This window comes from Ixodes scapularis, unplaced genomic scaffold, assembly GCF_016920785.2.
Source record: "Ixodes scapularis isolate PalLabHiFi unplaced genomic scaffold, ASM1692078v2 PGA_scaffold8__174_contigs__length_109621045, whole genome shotgun sequence".
NCBI lineage: Eukaryota > Metazoa > Arthropoda > Arachnida > Ixodida > Ixodidae > Ixodes > Ixodes scapularis.
The window spans coordinates 48,370,919-48,387,744 of NW_024609883.1; the positions used below are offsets into that span (position 1 = coordinate 48,370,919).

General features: G+C 48.7%; 1 protein-coding gene across 4 annotated transcripts in view; it reads right to left on the reverse strand.

Moving 5' to 3' along the window:
- Positions 1 to 2,420: 2,420 nt before the first annotated feature.
- The window catches only part of LOC8030942 (putative Polycomb group protein ASXL2), a 42,246-nt gene continuing 27,840 nt past the window's right edge, over positions 2,421 to 16,826 (reverse strand). For all 4 annotated transcript variants that reach the window (XM_029972361.4, XM_029972351.4, XM_029972365.4 and 1 more), the window contains 6 exons: positions 12,831 to 13,123; positions 12,106 to 12,250; positions 10,387 to 10,528; positions 5,441 to 5,586; positions 3,994 to 4,650; positions 2,421 to 3,143 (listed from right to left, as the gene is read on the reverse strand). In XM_029972361.4, the coding sequence (XP_029828221.3) occupies positions 2,580 to 3,143; positions 3,994 to 4,650; positions 5,441 to 5,586; positions 10,387 to 10,528; positions 12,106 to 12,250; positions 12,831 to 13,123 (1,947 nt within the window). In that variant the 3' untranslated portion in view covers positions 2,421 to 2,579. The remainder of the gene's footprint in view (positions 3,144 to 3,993; positions 4,651 to 5,440; positions 5,587 to 10,386; positions 10,529 to 12,105; positions 12,251 to 12,830; positions 13,124 to 16,826) is intronic.

Genomic DNA, 16,826 nt, shown 5'->3' on the forward strand with positions numbered 1-16,826 from the left:
CCGATCTAGCAGTTGCACCCACCCTCACTTGAGCCTCCCTACCCCACTTGACTGCCCGGAGGGTCTACGAAGGATACATTGGAGGTGGCTGAAAGCATATAATACACCTGCACACTGTATTGCGGCCATTAAGCTCAAATAACTTTCACACCCAGTGATATATATATATATATATATATTTTTTTTTTTATTTTAATGACAAGCTAGTAAATGTGTCTAAGTTTAAAACATCAAAATTGACTGCAACAGAGCTCAATGCATCAAAGGTAAAGAACAGTAAACCTTTTTTTTGCTTATTGTTTCCTGTCGATATACTTTTACCAACATACTCTTACTCAAATTTAGAACCTTATGTTTTTATTAAAACTTGGGTTTGGGCTAGTTGGCCCAGACTGAATTAAAAGGATAAAAACGCGAACAATACGAGGACAGTAATAAGGTAGAGAACTGGGCCAGTTGGTGGACGTTATACATCTCCTGTCGTGTTTGTTTCTCTTCGTAGTCAGTGTTTTCTGAACTGCTTTCCCCATCATGTAAAACGAGGACAATAAGACACAAAGACAACAGGACAGGCGCTACGTCTTCACTAAAAATTGTTCACATCAACCCGTTTGCATTGACACAGTTTAATTAAAAAATAATTGCAATAATTTATATCTGACATTTTGACTAGCAATTTTCTTTTGCAGTGCTTTCCCACCAGGGGGAGGGGCACCACAGCACATGCGCGTCGATCTCCTGCAAGAACGACGGTCGCTTCCCGCAATGCTAGGATAGTAAATAGCACACCATCGCATTTACACGATTACCAGAGGCCTCCACGCTTCCCCGCGCCCCTTTGTTCGGCAGCGCCACGAGATAAATTGTGAATTTTACGACAGCGTGAAATGCGGGACATTATGAACATTTTTTGGATCATCTTGCGGGACGCAGGACACAAGCCCTCAATGCGGGACAGGTCCCGCGAGTCGCGGGACGGGTGGTCACCCTAGGGAATGCGGTTCCAACTTCTAACGATGAAGTACTAAAAGGAATATTTGGCTCATTTGCTTTCAACTGGCCGACGTCCGGATCCCGGGCCGCAGAGACTCAGGCAATCTGACGCTTAACGACTCGACCTCACCTCGGTCGACTTGCTTAACCGCTGATGGTTGAAGAAAACTATCCAGTTGCAGATGTAGCACTTCAAATCCGATCACAGAGTTTTTTCGCTCAGTGACCTCGGGATACACAGACAGAATAAACAGAACAAAGGATTGCAAGGCCGACCAAGCTAAACGCGCTCATTGTCGCCAATCGAGTCTATAGAAACTGAAACCAAGACACAACTCAATTTTGTTTTGCACACATTGTGCGATTTGGTGCATAGTGGCGCAAGGTATTGGCTGTGGCGCAGTTTCCGCGAAATGGCGCAGGATGGCCCAGACGAATGCGTCTGGCACAAAATGGCGCAAATGGCGCAGCCGTCCCACCCCTGCATTCTCACGGAGTTTAAGCTTTCTGCAGTACATGGTGTGTTTGGGTGGGCCAAGGAAATGGGTGTAATTTTCTCTCACGGACCATTGTTTTGTTCCTCACAAGATTCCTCACCACATACACGTGCACATTACAATATACCTTGTAAACCGAGGCTTCATGCTGCTTACCCATAAAAACGCCGGGACCCGTGACTGCCAGACACTAATCTGAATATTATTTTGCAGGGTTCATGATCTCGTCGATGTTGGACTCCCCACATGCAGCTTCCATGCTGACTGTCGGCATCAACTACCCCAGCATGATGATCAGCGGTCAGTGCCACTGTCCCCGCAGCTCTGCTCGAGCGCCCCAATGAAAAATACTTGCGTTCTGTAACACTGCCCTTTATCTTGTCGGAACGCATACTCTACTGAGAGCTCTGGATCGAACTTGTCGAACGACAATAGGCCAAACGGTTCCAGCCAATGAGAGCAGCAGGGCATCTCTTTTCGACACTCGGTCCCCAGCATGTGCCCTTTGCCTACTGACGCGTTTTGGATGTGCAGGGACGTTCCGAAACTCACGGGACAGTCTAGTTTCGTCAAAGGTAGGGAACTCATTCTGGAGGTGGGACGATCGAAGGACCGCCCTGCTGTTCTTGTCCAGTCGGTGAGAATAGGCTAATCGACGGCCTTGCAGGCATCCTGTGGCCCGTGGAGGGCATCCCCAAGTATGTGCGCTGGCTGAGCTACGTCCTGCCGCTCACTTTACCCGCTGAGGCCTTCCGATCGGTCATGTCCAAGGGCTGGGGCTTCACCCACCCATCCGTGCTGCTCGGTATCCTGGTATCTTCCTGCTGGACGGTCGTCTTCCTCACCATTACCGTCTTCACGTTTCGGTACTGAGCCGTTTCGAGGCCGCCCTAGGCAGCCACCGAAAAACACGAGAAACGAGGCAAGTCATTTTGCTCGACTGAAAAAATGTATTTACATGTCAAAAAAAAAAAAAAGAAAGAAAAAAGTTTGTAACAAGAGGAACGCGCTCCATACCTTCCCCCTTCAAATAAATATTGGTGTCTCCCCGTAACAGGCACCGTCACCGCGACCGGCAGCGGTCTCCGGTCACCGAATGAGGCAGGTGACGCACAGCCTGGAGGGTCCGATGCATCCGTCGTGGCAGAAGGCTCCGCACTTGCGGCAGATGGCCATGGCCCTCAGGTTGCATCCGCAGGCCCCGTCCCCCGTGCCCCGACCGTCTGGCGCTGGCCGCCGCCCGTTGCCCGCTGCCGCCGTGGGAACAAGGCGTGCCACCGTCGTCGCTGCGAGCGGCTCCAGCGATATGCAGACGGCGGATGCCCCTTGCCGTTGCAGTGCCAGCAGGTCCTTGCAGCTGAGCGATTTGCGGACCGCTCGGAGCGCGACGCCGCCTTCCGGAACCACAAGGGGAGCGCTCGAGGGTCGAGCCGCTCTGCCCTCAGAGACGACCAGAGGGACGCTGGACGGCCGTGGCACCTGCGCCGTTCTTTGGAGCGACACGGCGGGCTCCGGGGTCGCGCTGCGAGGCTCCGGCCTCGCGGGCTCCTGGAAAACCCACGGCAGCCTCGGCATCGCGATCGTCGGGTCTGCAATGTCCAGCTCCAGCGGAACTTCTTCGACCTCGACCACTTGGGCCTCCAGGGGCGGTTCCTTGGGAGAAAAAGAGTCGTCAGTTTCCATCTGCTTAGTTCGGCGTACCTAAACTGAGGAGTTTGGCATGCACAATATGTTTAAGGCAGGTAGCAACAAAGAGCAAACACAGTATTGGCAACTCCAGCGAACTATCGGGGACGTGCTACTCAGGCAAAATGGCGGACGAAAGGAGGACATTTTCGTCGTTCAGCACGCGGACAACCATAAATTTCTTGCACTGCAGCAACAAATTGGTCTTAGATATAAAAGTAAAACGATTTTTCGACAGTAGAAACCTATTCTGGTCAGCACGTAGGAATGACACGGTGGAAGCATAAAAATAATTACTGGAAACAATGTTTGTTTCTATGCTGTCTACGAGAACAAAGCAGCAATAGCAGACAGTCGAAACGACCTCCTCTCCAGAGCTTCTTGGCATTGCTGCCACATGGTGTCGATTTCGCGGGAGTCGCCAATAGCAAGACAAAGCTGCAAACCTGTCCTGTCCATCCCAAAACATACATAAGACACATCCAAGACTGAGCTGCAAAACTGTCCCATCCTTCCCGAAACCTACACAGAAGACGTGTCCGAGAGTAAGCTGAAAACCTGTCCTATCCTTCCTGAAACCTTTACAAGGGACGTCTCCGAGACCAAGCTGCAGAGCGGTTTTGTCCTCTCCGGAACCTACAAAAGAGCGGTGTCTGAGACTAACCTACACAAGAGCTGCGTCTGAGACTAAGCCACCAGACTGCCCTGTCCTTCCCAAAACCCACATAAAAAACACATCTTCTGCTTCAGCCCTCCAACAACTGCCAACCCCCAAATGAAAACACGTCGCAAAAAGCTCGGCAGCCGTCACGCTCACCTCCTGCGCCACCACTTCCAGTGCCACGTGATCCAATGCGTGGCCGGGCGGCGCCACCTCCTCCCCAGCACCCAAGACCAAGACGTCCTCTGTCTGCAGCAGCCCTTCGACGAGTGGCACGCCTTCTGCAGTCGCCAGGATGACGGGCGCGTCGTGTTCAACCGTCGTCACCAGCATCACTTCCTCCTCCTCCTCTTCCTCCGCCATGACAACCACCTCTTCCACAGCCGGCGGCGGGAGCGGACTCATAGCGCGGACCTCCGGCATCGGTTCTGCCACCCGCATTAACTCCTCGTCGTCCTCTTCGGATGCCACGGCAGCCTCGACGGTGACTGCCACCTCGGCCGCAACGCCGTCCTCCGACAGCACGTCATAGCCGCACGGCTCCGAAGTGACGATGGGCGCCGGCGTGACGACGAGTTCCTCCGCGCACTCGACGTACTTGTGCAGATCTGCATCGTCGTACTTTGCGTCCGGGTCTTCGTCGGGGCCGTCGGACTTGACGTCCGTCTCGTCGTAGACCCTGAGGAGCAGCTGCTCGGCGGACAGCGTCTCCAGCTCCTCGTCGAGACACGGACCTTCCGACGGTTCGTCCGAGGGTCCCGGGGTGTTGGCCGACCCGGGAGCCACAGACGGGACCTCGGGGGTGATGCAGAGCTGCGACGGGAAGCGTTGGAACGGTTAACCGTCAAAGACCCGGTTCGGACAGAAAAGTTTGGCATTTCGAAGGACGCATTACACTACGGTGAAATACCACTTGAACAAATTAAGGGACCTCGACAAAAAGCCAAAAAGCATGTTCGATAGAAGGCTCGCTCAACCGAAGGCACTGTACACAATGGGGTTTGGCCGGGGAATTTTACGAAAGTTTGTTCGCTCAAACAGTTTGTTGACGGCAGCTCGTTCGAGCGGCGTTTCACTGTGGCTGGCTCAAAGTGCCGTTGGCCGGACCGTAAAATGGTACTAATAAAAAGATTATAATAAGAGGGAAGGGCTAATCGGCTTTCTTTCTACTGGCTCCGAGCCGGCAGTAAGAACTAGGCTTACATGATTCGTAAGCGAATTTTTCTGAAAATTTCGAAGTAAAAATGGGGCCTATTCCCGGTAGCTCGCACCATTCAGCTCCCCGTATTTGTGGGCTTTGTTGGCAAACATTTTCCTATTAAAATTTTTAAAATCAGTTATTTCTTTTTTTTTTTTTTTTTTTTTTTATAATCAGACAATGGCTAGTTCCGAAGCTTTAGCATCCAGTTCGTACTGCTAGCACTACATCGAGACAGACTCGGCGCTTGTCGACGCATAGTTTAGTCTTGCAGCGTAAATGCTCCGTAGCTGTTTTTGGGGGACACCCTGTACCGTAATACTTTTAACATTTAAAGGTTGGACACGTTCAAACCTCGCCAGCTCGCCGACATCTCCGACGAAAACCACGCGTGGCACTTCTCACCGGGGGTTCCTCCTCGAGGCGGGAGGAGGCTGCATGGGGAGGGGACGCTGGAGCCTCGGGCTCTGCCACAAGCACAACCTGGGGCTCGTCTTCAACTTGGTCGGTTGCCGTGGGGGCTTCGTTGGCGGCCACCAGAGGCTCCACCCCTGAAACGCAGATGTAGGGAGCCTAGATTTGAGAGAGGGATCAACTCAAGCCGTGCAATCCAACGACAGACGCCTCCTGCACAGACCGGTCGTAAGTGCACCTGCATTGCGTTACCGTGGCGGGGAGGAAATCGGGCGGAGAAGCGGAAATGATCAGCTTGTATTGCAAATGCAGCCCATAAATCACGTGACCCCCATCACGCAGTTGGAAATGCGGAGCGCAAGTTTGTCTGCTTCTTTTGCGAGGGGTTGTGTTGACATCATAACGCCGAGCTCTGATTGGCTCTGATTGAAGGATAGTGGATAGACCTCAAGACAGCTTGCATTGAGGGCTAGCCACTATCCTTCAATCAGAGCTCGGTCTTCTGACGTCACCACAACCCCTGCAAAAGAAGCAGACAAACTTTCAATCCACATACTCTGTAATCTAGGCACGCTACGCAGACATACTCCTTGACCAGAGTCGGGGTTAGCATTTTGCCGCTCTAGGCAGTTCATAAAAGTGCCCCACCACAGTAAAATTTTAATTAAATTGTCTTTAGTGTATATCAAAGAACAAGCGAAACAAGTGAGGTTGGTCAGGTGTATTCCCCAATCGCATGGAACCAAACTTGATAGACTGAAGACCACATTTTCCGGACTATAAGTCGCAGCCTTGTATAACTTGCACATCCGTTACAGTGAGCCGTTTTTGTGGACAAGTTGGTATATAAGTCGCACCTTCGCATAAGCACGGCCACTGGAAGCGCGCCCTCTCTTTCACTTCTTACGGCCTTTGCAATCACCCGGGAGTCAGTGGCATCTTTTCTCTGTATGTAGTTCACTTGCTTGCCACCAGGGGCGCAACCACCTCATCCCACTTGGAGAGTCCCTTCGAGCTGCTTTGCGCTGGTGTTCGAGCTTCGTAGGTTGTTGTTTTGGCAACGGTTTCTCAGAATACTTCTGATTAACCATGCAAAGACGGTCACAGACAGAAACAAAAAATCAGCTGGATATATGCACAAGCCCTCAAGGAAGCACTTTAGGCTGTAATATGCACTATGCAAAAATTGTACAGACTACTACACCCTCGTCTAGAGCAGCTGACCGACTTCATGAGCGGCCTATGATATGATGATGCAGACCACAGCAATAGATAGATTGGGTCTGCTTACACTTCATGAGAGTGTACGAATTATTTATCATTTAGAGTTCCTCCACGTAGAAGGGGTCCGTCTCCTCCTGCTCTTGAGTTGCAACAGAAGTCCTGGAGGTAAAGACGAGCATAGTTTTTCCGCAATTGTATTCGCTGTCTCTACTTGCTACTTTTTACTCCCGAATCTCTTGGAGATGTGCGTCAAATATTCACCGTTGTGGGCTCATCAGAAGCGCATTAGATAGTGGCTGAGGGTCTAAACGTAAGGATCAGGTGTCAAAGGCTATAAAATCTCGGCCTCAAGTTGCGACACTGTTGAGATACACTGTCAGACGCGCTTTGTGCAAACGGCAAAGGGTAGCCCAGGGGCGAGGTGACAGCGTCCCCCGCGAATTGCGGCGGGAGGTGGCGATTGCCCCAATTGCAAAGGCCGTAAGAAGAGAAAGAGAGCGCGTGCTTCAGGTCCGGCTGTGGTATAAGTCACACCTCTTTGCACGGTTCACCAATGAGCTTTTTCGTTTTACGAGCATCGGTATCGCTAAATTGGAGTTTAGCACAATCGGCTAGATTGCACGTGCCGTTCGACGCGCAACTTTGACGCCTTGACTTGCGAGAAATGCCCATAGCATGGCGCTTTCTGGCGAGTAAATACGGTAGAAGTAATTGTGTTGCACGCATGCTGAGACAGCGGGAAGTCCGCCCCAGTGGGCGTCTGGCGTTTCTGCCATACAGTATAGACCACTTACAACGTAACCGCTTATAGTGCAGGACCGGGTATAACGCGGCTTTTTTAAACCACCGGTTCGCCTCCCATAGAACTCCATGTAATTACATACCGCTTAAAATGCAGGCGCGCGAAGGGAAATACCGGTTATAGTGCAGTTTCTCCAACAGCCCGCCGACCGCGCCGACACTAGATAACGGCGCTAGCCGCGAACGGCACCCGCGGGGCAAGGAGGTTGCTCGAAAAAGTGGGGAGAAGCGAAGAAGGAGGCTTCAGTTGCCATAGCGATGGAGGGACGCATGCACGTGTCGTTCACGTGCGTGCGTGCGTGCATCCCTCCACTGTGTTGGAAACAACCGCAACGACAGACCAATCGCAGGTCGAGGAGAAGTGTTCGCGCGCGTTGCATGCCAGTCGCGGGCCAGCTGCTTCTATCCGCGAACATGGCGTCGGTTGTGGTCGTCGTCGTAGACGGCATGGTGGAAGTTCATCGTTCTGCGTAAAAGCGCTATCCTTGACAGTGAATTTTCGTTGTGTGTCGCTATGATAATTCAGCACGTACTAGAAGGGAAGATCAACCTACTCGTGCGGCGATGTTGTGGCGGCACTCTCAAGATGGCAGAAACGTCCGTGTCGTCGTGTTTGTTTACTTCGACTACAGTGGTGCTTTCTAAACATTTGTGTTTTCGAACATCCGGATTTCTTATTTGGAGCATTTTGTGCCTGTGCTCAAGTTGAAGGTATTACTGGCGAGTACCGTATAAAGGATGCGAATTTTCACGTGTTTTCATCGCCGGAGAAAAGTGATTAGGGTTAGCATTCCCGAACGCTCGCAACGTCTGTCCGCAGCCCGCGACGCTGTTAAAAGGCTGCGCCAGGCAAAAGTCGCTTATTTCTTTCAAAATGGGTGACACACTTGAGAGAGAAGTGTACTAGTCTGGTGAAATAAAGACTTTTCTCAAACTAAGCTTTATTTTTCATCTAACATAGAAATAAATTCTTTTACCAAGGTAAGTTGTCTCATGGCATGTATTTTGGCCTGAAAAATTGGTGTTTTGGTTATAGCGCGGTACCGCTTATAGTGCGGATTTTAGCGACTCCCGCGACATCGTTATATGCGGTCTACACTGTAGATGGGAAATTCAGCCGGTGCAGAACTGCTGTTTTTCTTGGTTCTTTAAGAAGCATTACGTCATAGAGATGCGCAATAATTTTTGCTTGCCAGTCAACTCTGTTCTAGTGGGATTTGATTGTAAGATGTTCCAATTTTACAGATGGACGCTTTTTTACTTTTAGCCTAAGGAGGCTCAACTAAGAAACAAACGCACCACCAAGCCACAATTCAGCGTTCAATTGACGGTGTCAGAGCACACAGTACCGATTTACGAAACCTAAATAAAGCGGGTCTGAATTGTTGTGTGCCCACGGCATACCTGCCAACCTGTGTACCTTCAAGTTCGTAAAAGTCCCGCGGCCGCAGGGGGGGTTACGCAAAGCGATGTGCAGCTTAATGTCAGCCTGGCCACGTGTGAAACGCTTACACCACATGTGCACGTGCTACAGAATCCAAACTTCTCTCGCTTTTTGGGCGTCACGAAGCACGGGAATTTCGACGTGTAGGACTTCAGGAACACCTGAAAGTACCTCTTCTGAGGTTTGGAGTTTGCCATTGCACTGCAAAGCCACAGTAACCAGGAGAATGCTACAGTTACACGTGCAATAAACACAGACGCTGTACTACCCGCCTCGAAACTGGCCGAAACAACGAGGTCCAACAACGTCTGAACACGTTGAACCAACGTGCACCGCCGAACACACAAACAAAGGCTTTGAGCTTTGGATTGGTTTTCGATCCGTGGCCACCGGATGGACGGATGGTAAAAACCACGACGCTGCTGTGGACGGTACCTATTGCCCTCTTGTGGCGGTGCAAGATACCGCCAACAACAGAGTTACAAAGACAAAACAAAAATTTAAAAAATATTTTTTGCAACATTTGAAGCAAGATTCGTAAAATCTTAAAATTAGTCCCAATTCGTACATTTTACGAAAAATTTGGAAGAGTTGGCAGGTATGCCACAGTGTACTATAGGATGATTCTGCTGATCTGTACAAGACCCAAAGCAGCTGGAAGACTGGACCCACACCAAAGGACAGGCACGGCACGAGAAGCGAATCGTGGATTCCCCGATACGTTACGCAGGGGACTCCGGAATCCATCGTGTCATAAAACAAAATCATAATCATAACCCTACCCCGCCCTTACAGCCACAACTCCAATCCCTCCTGCCTAATTAAGAGGTTCGCCTGCCTATGCAACCAAGGCATAGGCAGGCGAACCTCTTCATTAAAAAAAAGTCGCCAAAATCGCCGCTGTCGCTTTGCCGATTCTTGATGAAATGTGTCGGCATTTAGCATGGGGGTTCCGACTCAACAAAGGATGGGAATACCAAGCTCGCAGCATTCTTTTCCGCCTGGCCAGTCTGCATAATGTTGTCTTCATAGAGCCAATCGTTTCTCCCGAATGTCGGCGGTTTTAGCGCAAGCAAAGTCGTTGCTGCTCCTCAGTTTTGCTTTACCTCAAACGTTTTGCCGGGGCCGCTCAATCCCCTCCCCTCACGTTCCCGCGTCATTGGAAGCAGGCCAGAAGACTCTTACCCTCTTACTTAAGAGGAAAAGTGGACATAATGAGCAAAAGAACACGGTGAAAGAGCACAGCAGAAACTGTGCCGCGGCCTCATGAAACCATTGTCCGGTCCGGTCCAAACCAAAAACAGTCCGGTCCAAATCACGACGTTCAAAACCAAAGACGATTGCATATACTGAGGCAGTAAGAGCTAACGCATTTAATTAATTTAATAAATACGCGTTCTGAATCAATCGATCCGCCTAACTATGCGTGACCTGCACTCCACAGGCTGTAAGAGAGAATGCAACCAACCTGGAGTAGCCGGCGACGGGGAAGGAACCTCCTTGAGCCTCTTGGCGGCTGGGCTCTCCGCCGCCCTCCTAGCGGCCGCCGCTCGCTTGAGCGACGCCTTGCCCCGCACCGCGTGCCTTGCCGGACACCGTCCCCTCGATACCTGCTCGCGGATCGTTGAAAAGGGATAGGAGCGCATCCATTAACTCGCCAAACTTTCCACCATAGACCCCCCCCCCCACCCTCCAGGCACTGTAGAGCGGGGGACATTAAACTTTTCAACCTTGAGGAACGTCATGTTCTCTAAAGTTCGCCTACTATCCCAACCGCTAGCATCACATTCTCACGGGGCTCGGGCTTTCAGGGACGCATAGTTTATTTAGACGGGCTAAACAATGCAGAAAACGTCCCATTACAGATAACATAAGTGTGGTTCGCAAAAAAAAACGCAGCAGCCTCATGACACATCTATGTTCCAGGACTAAACAAAATAGCACTGTACCTACAGATTTCTTTCCGCATGATGTTCGAGTTTTCTTTTTCGAGAACAGCTCGAATACGTCTCTTCCCCACTGTTTTTTCCAAATTTTGTAAAACCGGTTCTGGGGTTATTTCTCAAGGTTCACCAGAAACACACCGAAAATGTAGAACCCCACTAATAATCATTGAGTGATAGTACATTGCTCATAGGGCAGTTGAAGCTACCCTATATGTAAGCATATGAACCAGTCAATTTACGCTGTGCCTTCTATGGACACCCATACATTCAATCGGAAGTACACTTTTCAAGAACACATAATAAATCAGTTGACTGCACTTCCGACGAACGTGTAATAAATGATAGAAGAATGCTCGGACATCTACGACACAATAAATCAACCTAAACTGTGTCTCTAGCTATGACAATCATGATGCGTAATTATTAAATCGATTGAGGCTTTCACTCTCACGGAGGCGCAATAGGTGAATTAAATGAGGCTGAGTTATTCAAAAAGTGCAGTCATTCTGTTGAAGGGACACTGAACTTCCAAAAAGCAATTTTTAAGTACTTGGATAAGACATGTACGTCACACAACACACTTTTACTAAGAAAAAAAAAAAAATATAGAAGATGACTGAAATGTTTACGCAGCGAGACTTATTTGATCGATTCCTACGCATGTGTCTATCCCAGGATGGACGTCTCAAAATACAAGCGCAATTCGAGATTGCTGCAACTCCAAGTTGGCAGCAGTCTCGCGACGTAAATATTGCGGTAAGGATTTTCTTTCTTGGGAAAAGATTCGATCGAGGCAAGTGTCTACTATCGAGGCACCGAAAAAAATTTAAAGTTCGGCAAATCTCGATTGAGTCTGATAAACTCGGATATGTGCAGAATGTGTTGCAAATGAGCTGGGTACAGGCTGTGCGTGTCTGTGGCACCACGGTGTCACGTGACATTGGGGTGTCGTGGGACAGCCCGACCCCGCGCGTTGGTCGAGCGTAACGCGGCGCTTTTCTCGCCAAACCCGGCACCACAACACATTCCGTGATAAAATGTTTTTAAATGCGGTACGGCATTCTTTCCAATGGAACAGTTTAGGCTTACTTCTACTTAATTAAGTGTGACAATCAAACTCACAGGACAAAAAAGCCATAAGAGTCCGCACTAACTAAGACTCATTGAAAAGTGCTTCGGTTTCCCCTCGAGACCGAAGCGATCGATCGGTCGGGACTTCGGAAGGCGGAAGACGGACTCACCGGAGTGGGCCTGGAGGGGCTGGTCCTGTGGGCGGAGGCACCCCTCCTCAGGGGCCGGCCGCTCTTGTGCGCCCCCTTGGCAGAGGGCACCGCCAGGGGACCCGGTGTCAGGCTGAGCGACGCCAGGCGCTCCTCGGACGGAAGCCTGCATGCACCGGGGGGGGGGAGGGGACGGTGGAGCAACTTGTTGTGGACGAAGACTGGCAATGCAAAGACGGGGACAATTTTCGTGTCGTTTGAGTCTTCGCATCGCCAGCCTTGTGCCCGCTGGACCAGTACTGTCGAAACCCGTTATAACGAAGTCGGTTATAACGAAATAGCGGCTACAGCGAAGCAATCAGGATTTCCCATTCCCTTTTGCCCTTCGTTAACCGAAGTTGATTATAACAAAAGGGCGGATACAGCGAAGTAATTTCTAAGTCCCGTTGACTTCGTTATAACCGATCTCGACAGTAGTAACTTTAGCGCACTCCCGCACTTCCCACGTGCTTCGAGTCTTCCCAAAATCGACTTTTCAGGAATCTATAAAAGCATTCGCAGAAACACCCGATATATTTATAATCGCTGCCAGGTCAAGGGTTCAGGGAGGGCTCCTCCCACCTCTTGCCACTTTAGCAGAGCGAACGCCGGAGATGAGGTCGTCTCCTCCCCAGCTCTGCTAAAGTGGAAAGGGGTGGGAGGAGCTTCCCTTGACCGACCATATCATGTTGAACAAACCAGCCCACCTGTGGCCCCAGACGTCCTCGAAGTTGGCCACCTTCCAGGGGTCCAGGCGGGAGGCGCGCTCCCGCTCTGCCCTGGCCCTCAGCCGGCTCTCGTGGGTGAGCTCCCCGTCCGCCAGCCGCTCTCGCCATTCCTGGCAGGCCCGGGCAAAGAACTCGTTGCTCAGGGCGGAACCGCTCAGCCGCACCACCGAGCTCGCGTCCCAGGCGCACCGGTCCGCTGCGGGGAGCAGCTGCACCAGCCGGTACTGGTACAGCGGGGGCAGCAGCGACAGCGTGTGCCTCGTCAGCAGGTCCTGAAGCACAATCAACCGGTCAAGCAACCTGTCGGCCCGTTTGGCCCAGCGAATACAGCGAGGTAAGCATTGAATCCACCCAAGTTGTGGCGAGATTTAGAAAGGCGGGGTAACCGCAGCCAATCGTTCCCTGAACACCCGGCCCCTCGGTCAATAAGCCCAACAGTTGGTTGGAAATCATTCGATTGACCAACCAATCAGTTCATTTTTTCAAAGCATCAACAATAGCGATGGGCCGAATTCTAGCTGAATTGAAAATTCAGTGCTGAATCTTGGGATTTGGCAGAGGCAAAGTTTTGCCAAACATTTTTAAAGATTATTTCTTTTTTTTAATTATTTAAATGCCACGTATAATTCGCACCGACACAGTAATTTCTAAACAGTGTTTTACAGAACGGCGTTCCTGGAACGCGTTCCTTTACGGAGGAACGAAGGAACGCCGTCGTTCCATTTGGCATTGGCGGAACTGGAACGAGAACTCGTTACATTTCTACTGAAACGGAAAAAGGAACTGCGTTTCTTTTTTTTTCGCCATCGGGGTAATTTTTAATTTATTTCTAAGAGAGAAATTTTAGAAGTATAAAAACAATGTCTTTACGAAGAGCAGAATCTCGTTAACATTTCGGTTACTTATATTAGGGTTTATTTTGTGTGGTCCTGGCTTGGCAACAGTTGGGTACATGAAAGCTGGTGGACACTAATTCTTTTTTTAGTGCCCGAGGCTGCAGTCCAAAGAGCAAAACCGAAAACCTTTAGTCAAGGGAAAAAGGCACAGAAAGACGGACGTTTCAAACTCAGCTACGTGCTTTGCTTCCACAAATCCTCATACACGCAGAAATCTGAGGCCAACTACAGCCGCCACTGAACTTGCACGAAGAGAAACACAGTCACAGCAAAAGAGCAGGCTACTAGACATTGAACGCGCTCTTCTATACCGAACATTGGTCACTTAAAAAATACACAAAAATTTACCGTTATTCAATCTCCCCTCCTTCAAACTGAACAACGAATCCAACCTTCACGAAGAAGGACTTGTAGTTTTCAAGACTGACCTCCCAAAAGACCTACCCTCTTCTTCACTTGCTCGTCTTACAGACAGCAACATCGATAAGCAACTGCTCTTAAGTTTGAACACGGGATTTTGTTAGATTGAAACACAAGGAGGTTGTCGTAAAACGCTCGTGCAATGAAACAGTACATTTGGCTCGCCTGCATAGCCCACCACAAAGATGAATATGGTTAAAAGCTGATTTTTAATAGTGAATATATCATGATATAAATCTCTGCTTCCGCTTGTTTTCTTCTCCAGGTGCCTTTCCATCATGGCATTCAAATTCCTATGTTGGCATTTGATGGGACATATAAAAATATAAACTTGGTTCAATCTAACTCAATATGGTAATCAGCAAAACACAAATGTAACATGTATTTAATGATACGTTCCATTTTTTTAACAGTAACGGGAACGAGTTCCAAATATCAGAAGGAATGAGGAACGAGCTCTCATTCCTTTTATTGAGGAACGTGTACAACACTGTTTCTAAATAAGGTCCTAATATAAAAGATAATTGTGTTGGTGTCATTTCTGCATGTTTACGAGCAATTTTACAGTGGCTTCTAACAGAACTGCCGCGACAACAAGGTTGGGTAGCAGTGGGCGCAGTCACGGTCCGCGAGTTTCCATCTTGAAACCTCATCAGCACAAGTCTGCAAGTGTCTGTGCATTGTTAAAGTGAAATAAAGGTGGTAAGACTGCGTTCTTACTTTCCCTGGGGTCACCGCTTCGCGCGTGAGAATGCCTCCACCAGAAGAGATAATATTACTGTAAGTATGCATGTTTTTTTGATTTGAGTCACTTGACGCCAGTTTTGCATGAAAGTGAGCGTCACATATTCGCAAAGTCTCATTTTTAACTTTTAAAATGCCAATTTCTCATTTTAGGACACACGTGGACGTTTAGGAAGATGGGAAGAGTTAGGAATGTTGGATGTGCAATGTCGAGCTGATAGTTCTGTGTTTAGTTTTATGCAGATAGATGAAAACTCCGAAATAACGCAAATTAAAAAGCAATATTATTTCGTTTCGGCACACACTACTTGTCAGTTGAAAAAAAAAAATCATATAATTGCGAGAAGTGCTTTAAAGTAGGGGTGTGCGAATACTCGAATTCAAATCGAATAGCAAGCTCCCGAATAATTCAATTCACGAATCAAATTCCTAGTATTTGGTCACTTGAATACTCGGTATATTCGGCCAAAGACGCGCAATCGGCGCGGAGCTGACAAAACAGCCGTTTTTCTGCCAATGTTAGCGTCACAATGTTAGACAGACCATGCGAGAAGGACCTATTGACCCTACCATTACACAAAAATGTAATGCGCAGGTTAGAAAAAAGAAAAGTAACGAACGCCACATAGATTTACTCATGAACGTGACACAATCTAGCCTTGAATCACAACCGAAACATCTTGTTTGCGCCGCTTCACGAGAGAAATTATTGGTAGGCCGGAATTCCGCGCCATGCCTAATTCTATTCACGAGTAAAGCCCCTCGTTTCAAATTGAAGCGCCGACATAGAACACACCTGCCACACTCACAGAAATCGGCAACTGCAAGATCACATAAAAAAACCATGAACCACGCCGACGAAACCAGCCGAGTTTTTGTCATTGTTCTTTTGGAACCGCAAGCTGCAAATTCCTAATCGTAACGGAACAGTAGTGTGCCTAGATTTGAGAGGGTTTCCAACCGTTCGATCGCCACGTTTGAATTACAAACAGCGAGAAGGTGACGAAAAGAAAGTGTCGATCGGGCAGGCGTCAAGGCTCTTACGTTTGCTCGTGCTCGCCTTCTTTCTATGTGACAACACAATACACGCGCACTTACGACCAATCTGCGCAGGAGCCGTCTCAGTGGTTTCAGTTTCGTTTGCTTCCTCTTTTAAATCTGGGCTCTTTAAAGCAGGATAGATAGACGGAGGAATGGATGCATAGCGGCAGTTGGACGGTGGCTTGAACCACCTAACCACATTTTTTTTTTGTTTCTTTAGAATATATTGTTGAAGCCTGTTTACTCAGATTTAACAGCTATCTATTTATATATATATATAAAATAAAATCCCGGGTTCCCCTTTTCTCTCTGAAAATTGAGACCAAATATCGAAAAATGCCCCTTTTTTGAGATATACATATATAAAAAAAAAGGACATTGCGGTGTTAGGTCGTGCTTTTAACGAGAAAAAAGGCACACGTGGCTGGAACTTTGGGTTTTTTGTGATGCTTAGGGTAGACAGATCATGTTTCCGCCATAAAATTGGATCTTTCGTGCCCAACGTCCACCATCAGCTGCTTTTCTTTTTCTCTTTTTCACCAGAACTTCCATGCATATGAGCTTTTGTTCCATATGAGATGCATATTCTGCACCAGGCGCATTCTCTGCACATATCATCATCTCATTCACAGCACACTAAAAAATTCCTACAAATAAAATCACTATTCAATATTCTATTCGATATTCGGCTCTTTTTCCTTAATTTGATTGGGTATTCGATTACTACTATTCGGTATTCGCACACCCCTACTTTAAAGTACTTGTCAGTCAATGTTGCAACTACCTCACTGGAAAGATCAAATGAAAATCATGTTATGCGTGATGTACCACATCATTTGTCACTTGCACAGTATACTGCATCAATTCCTGGTTG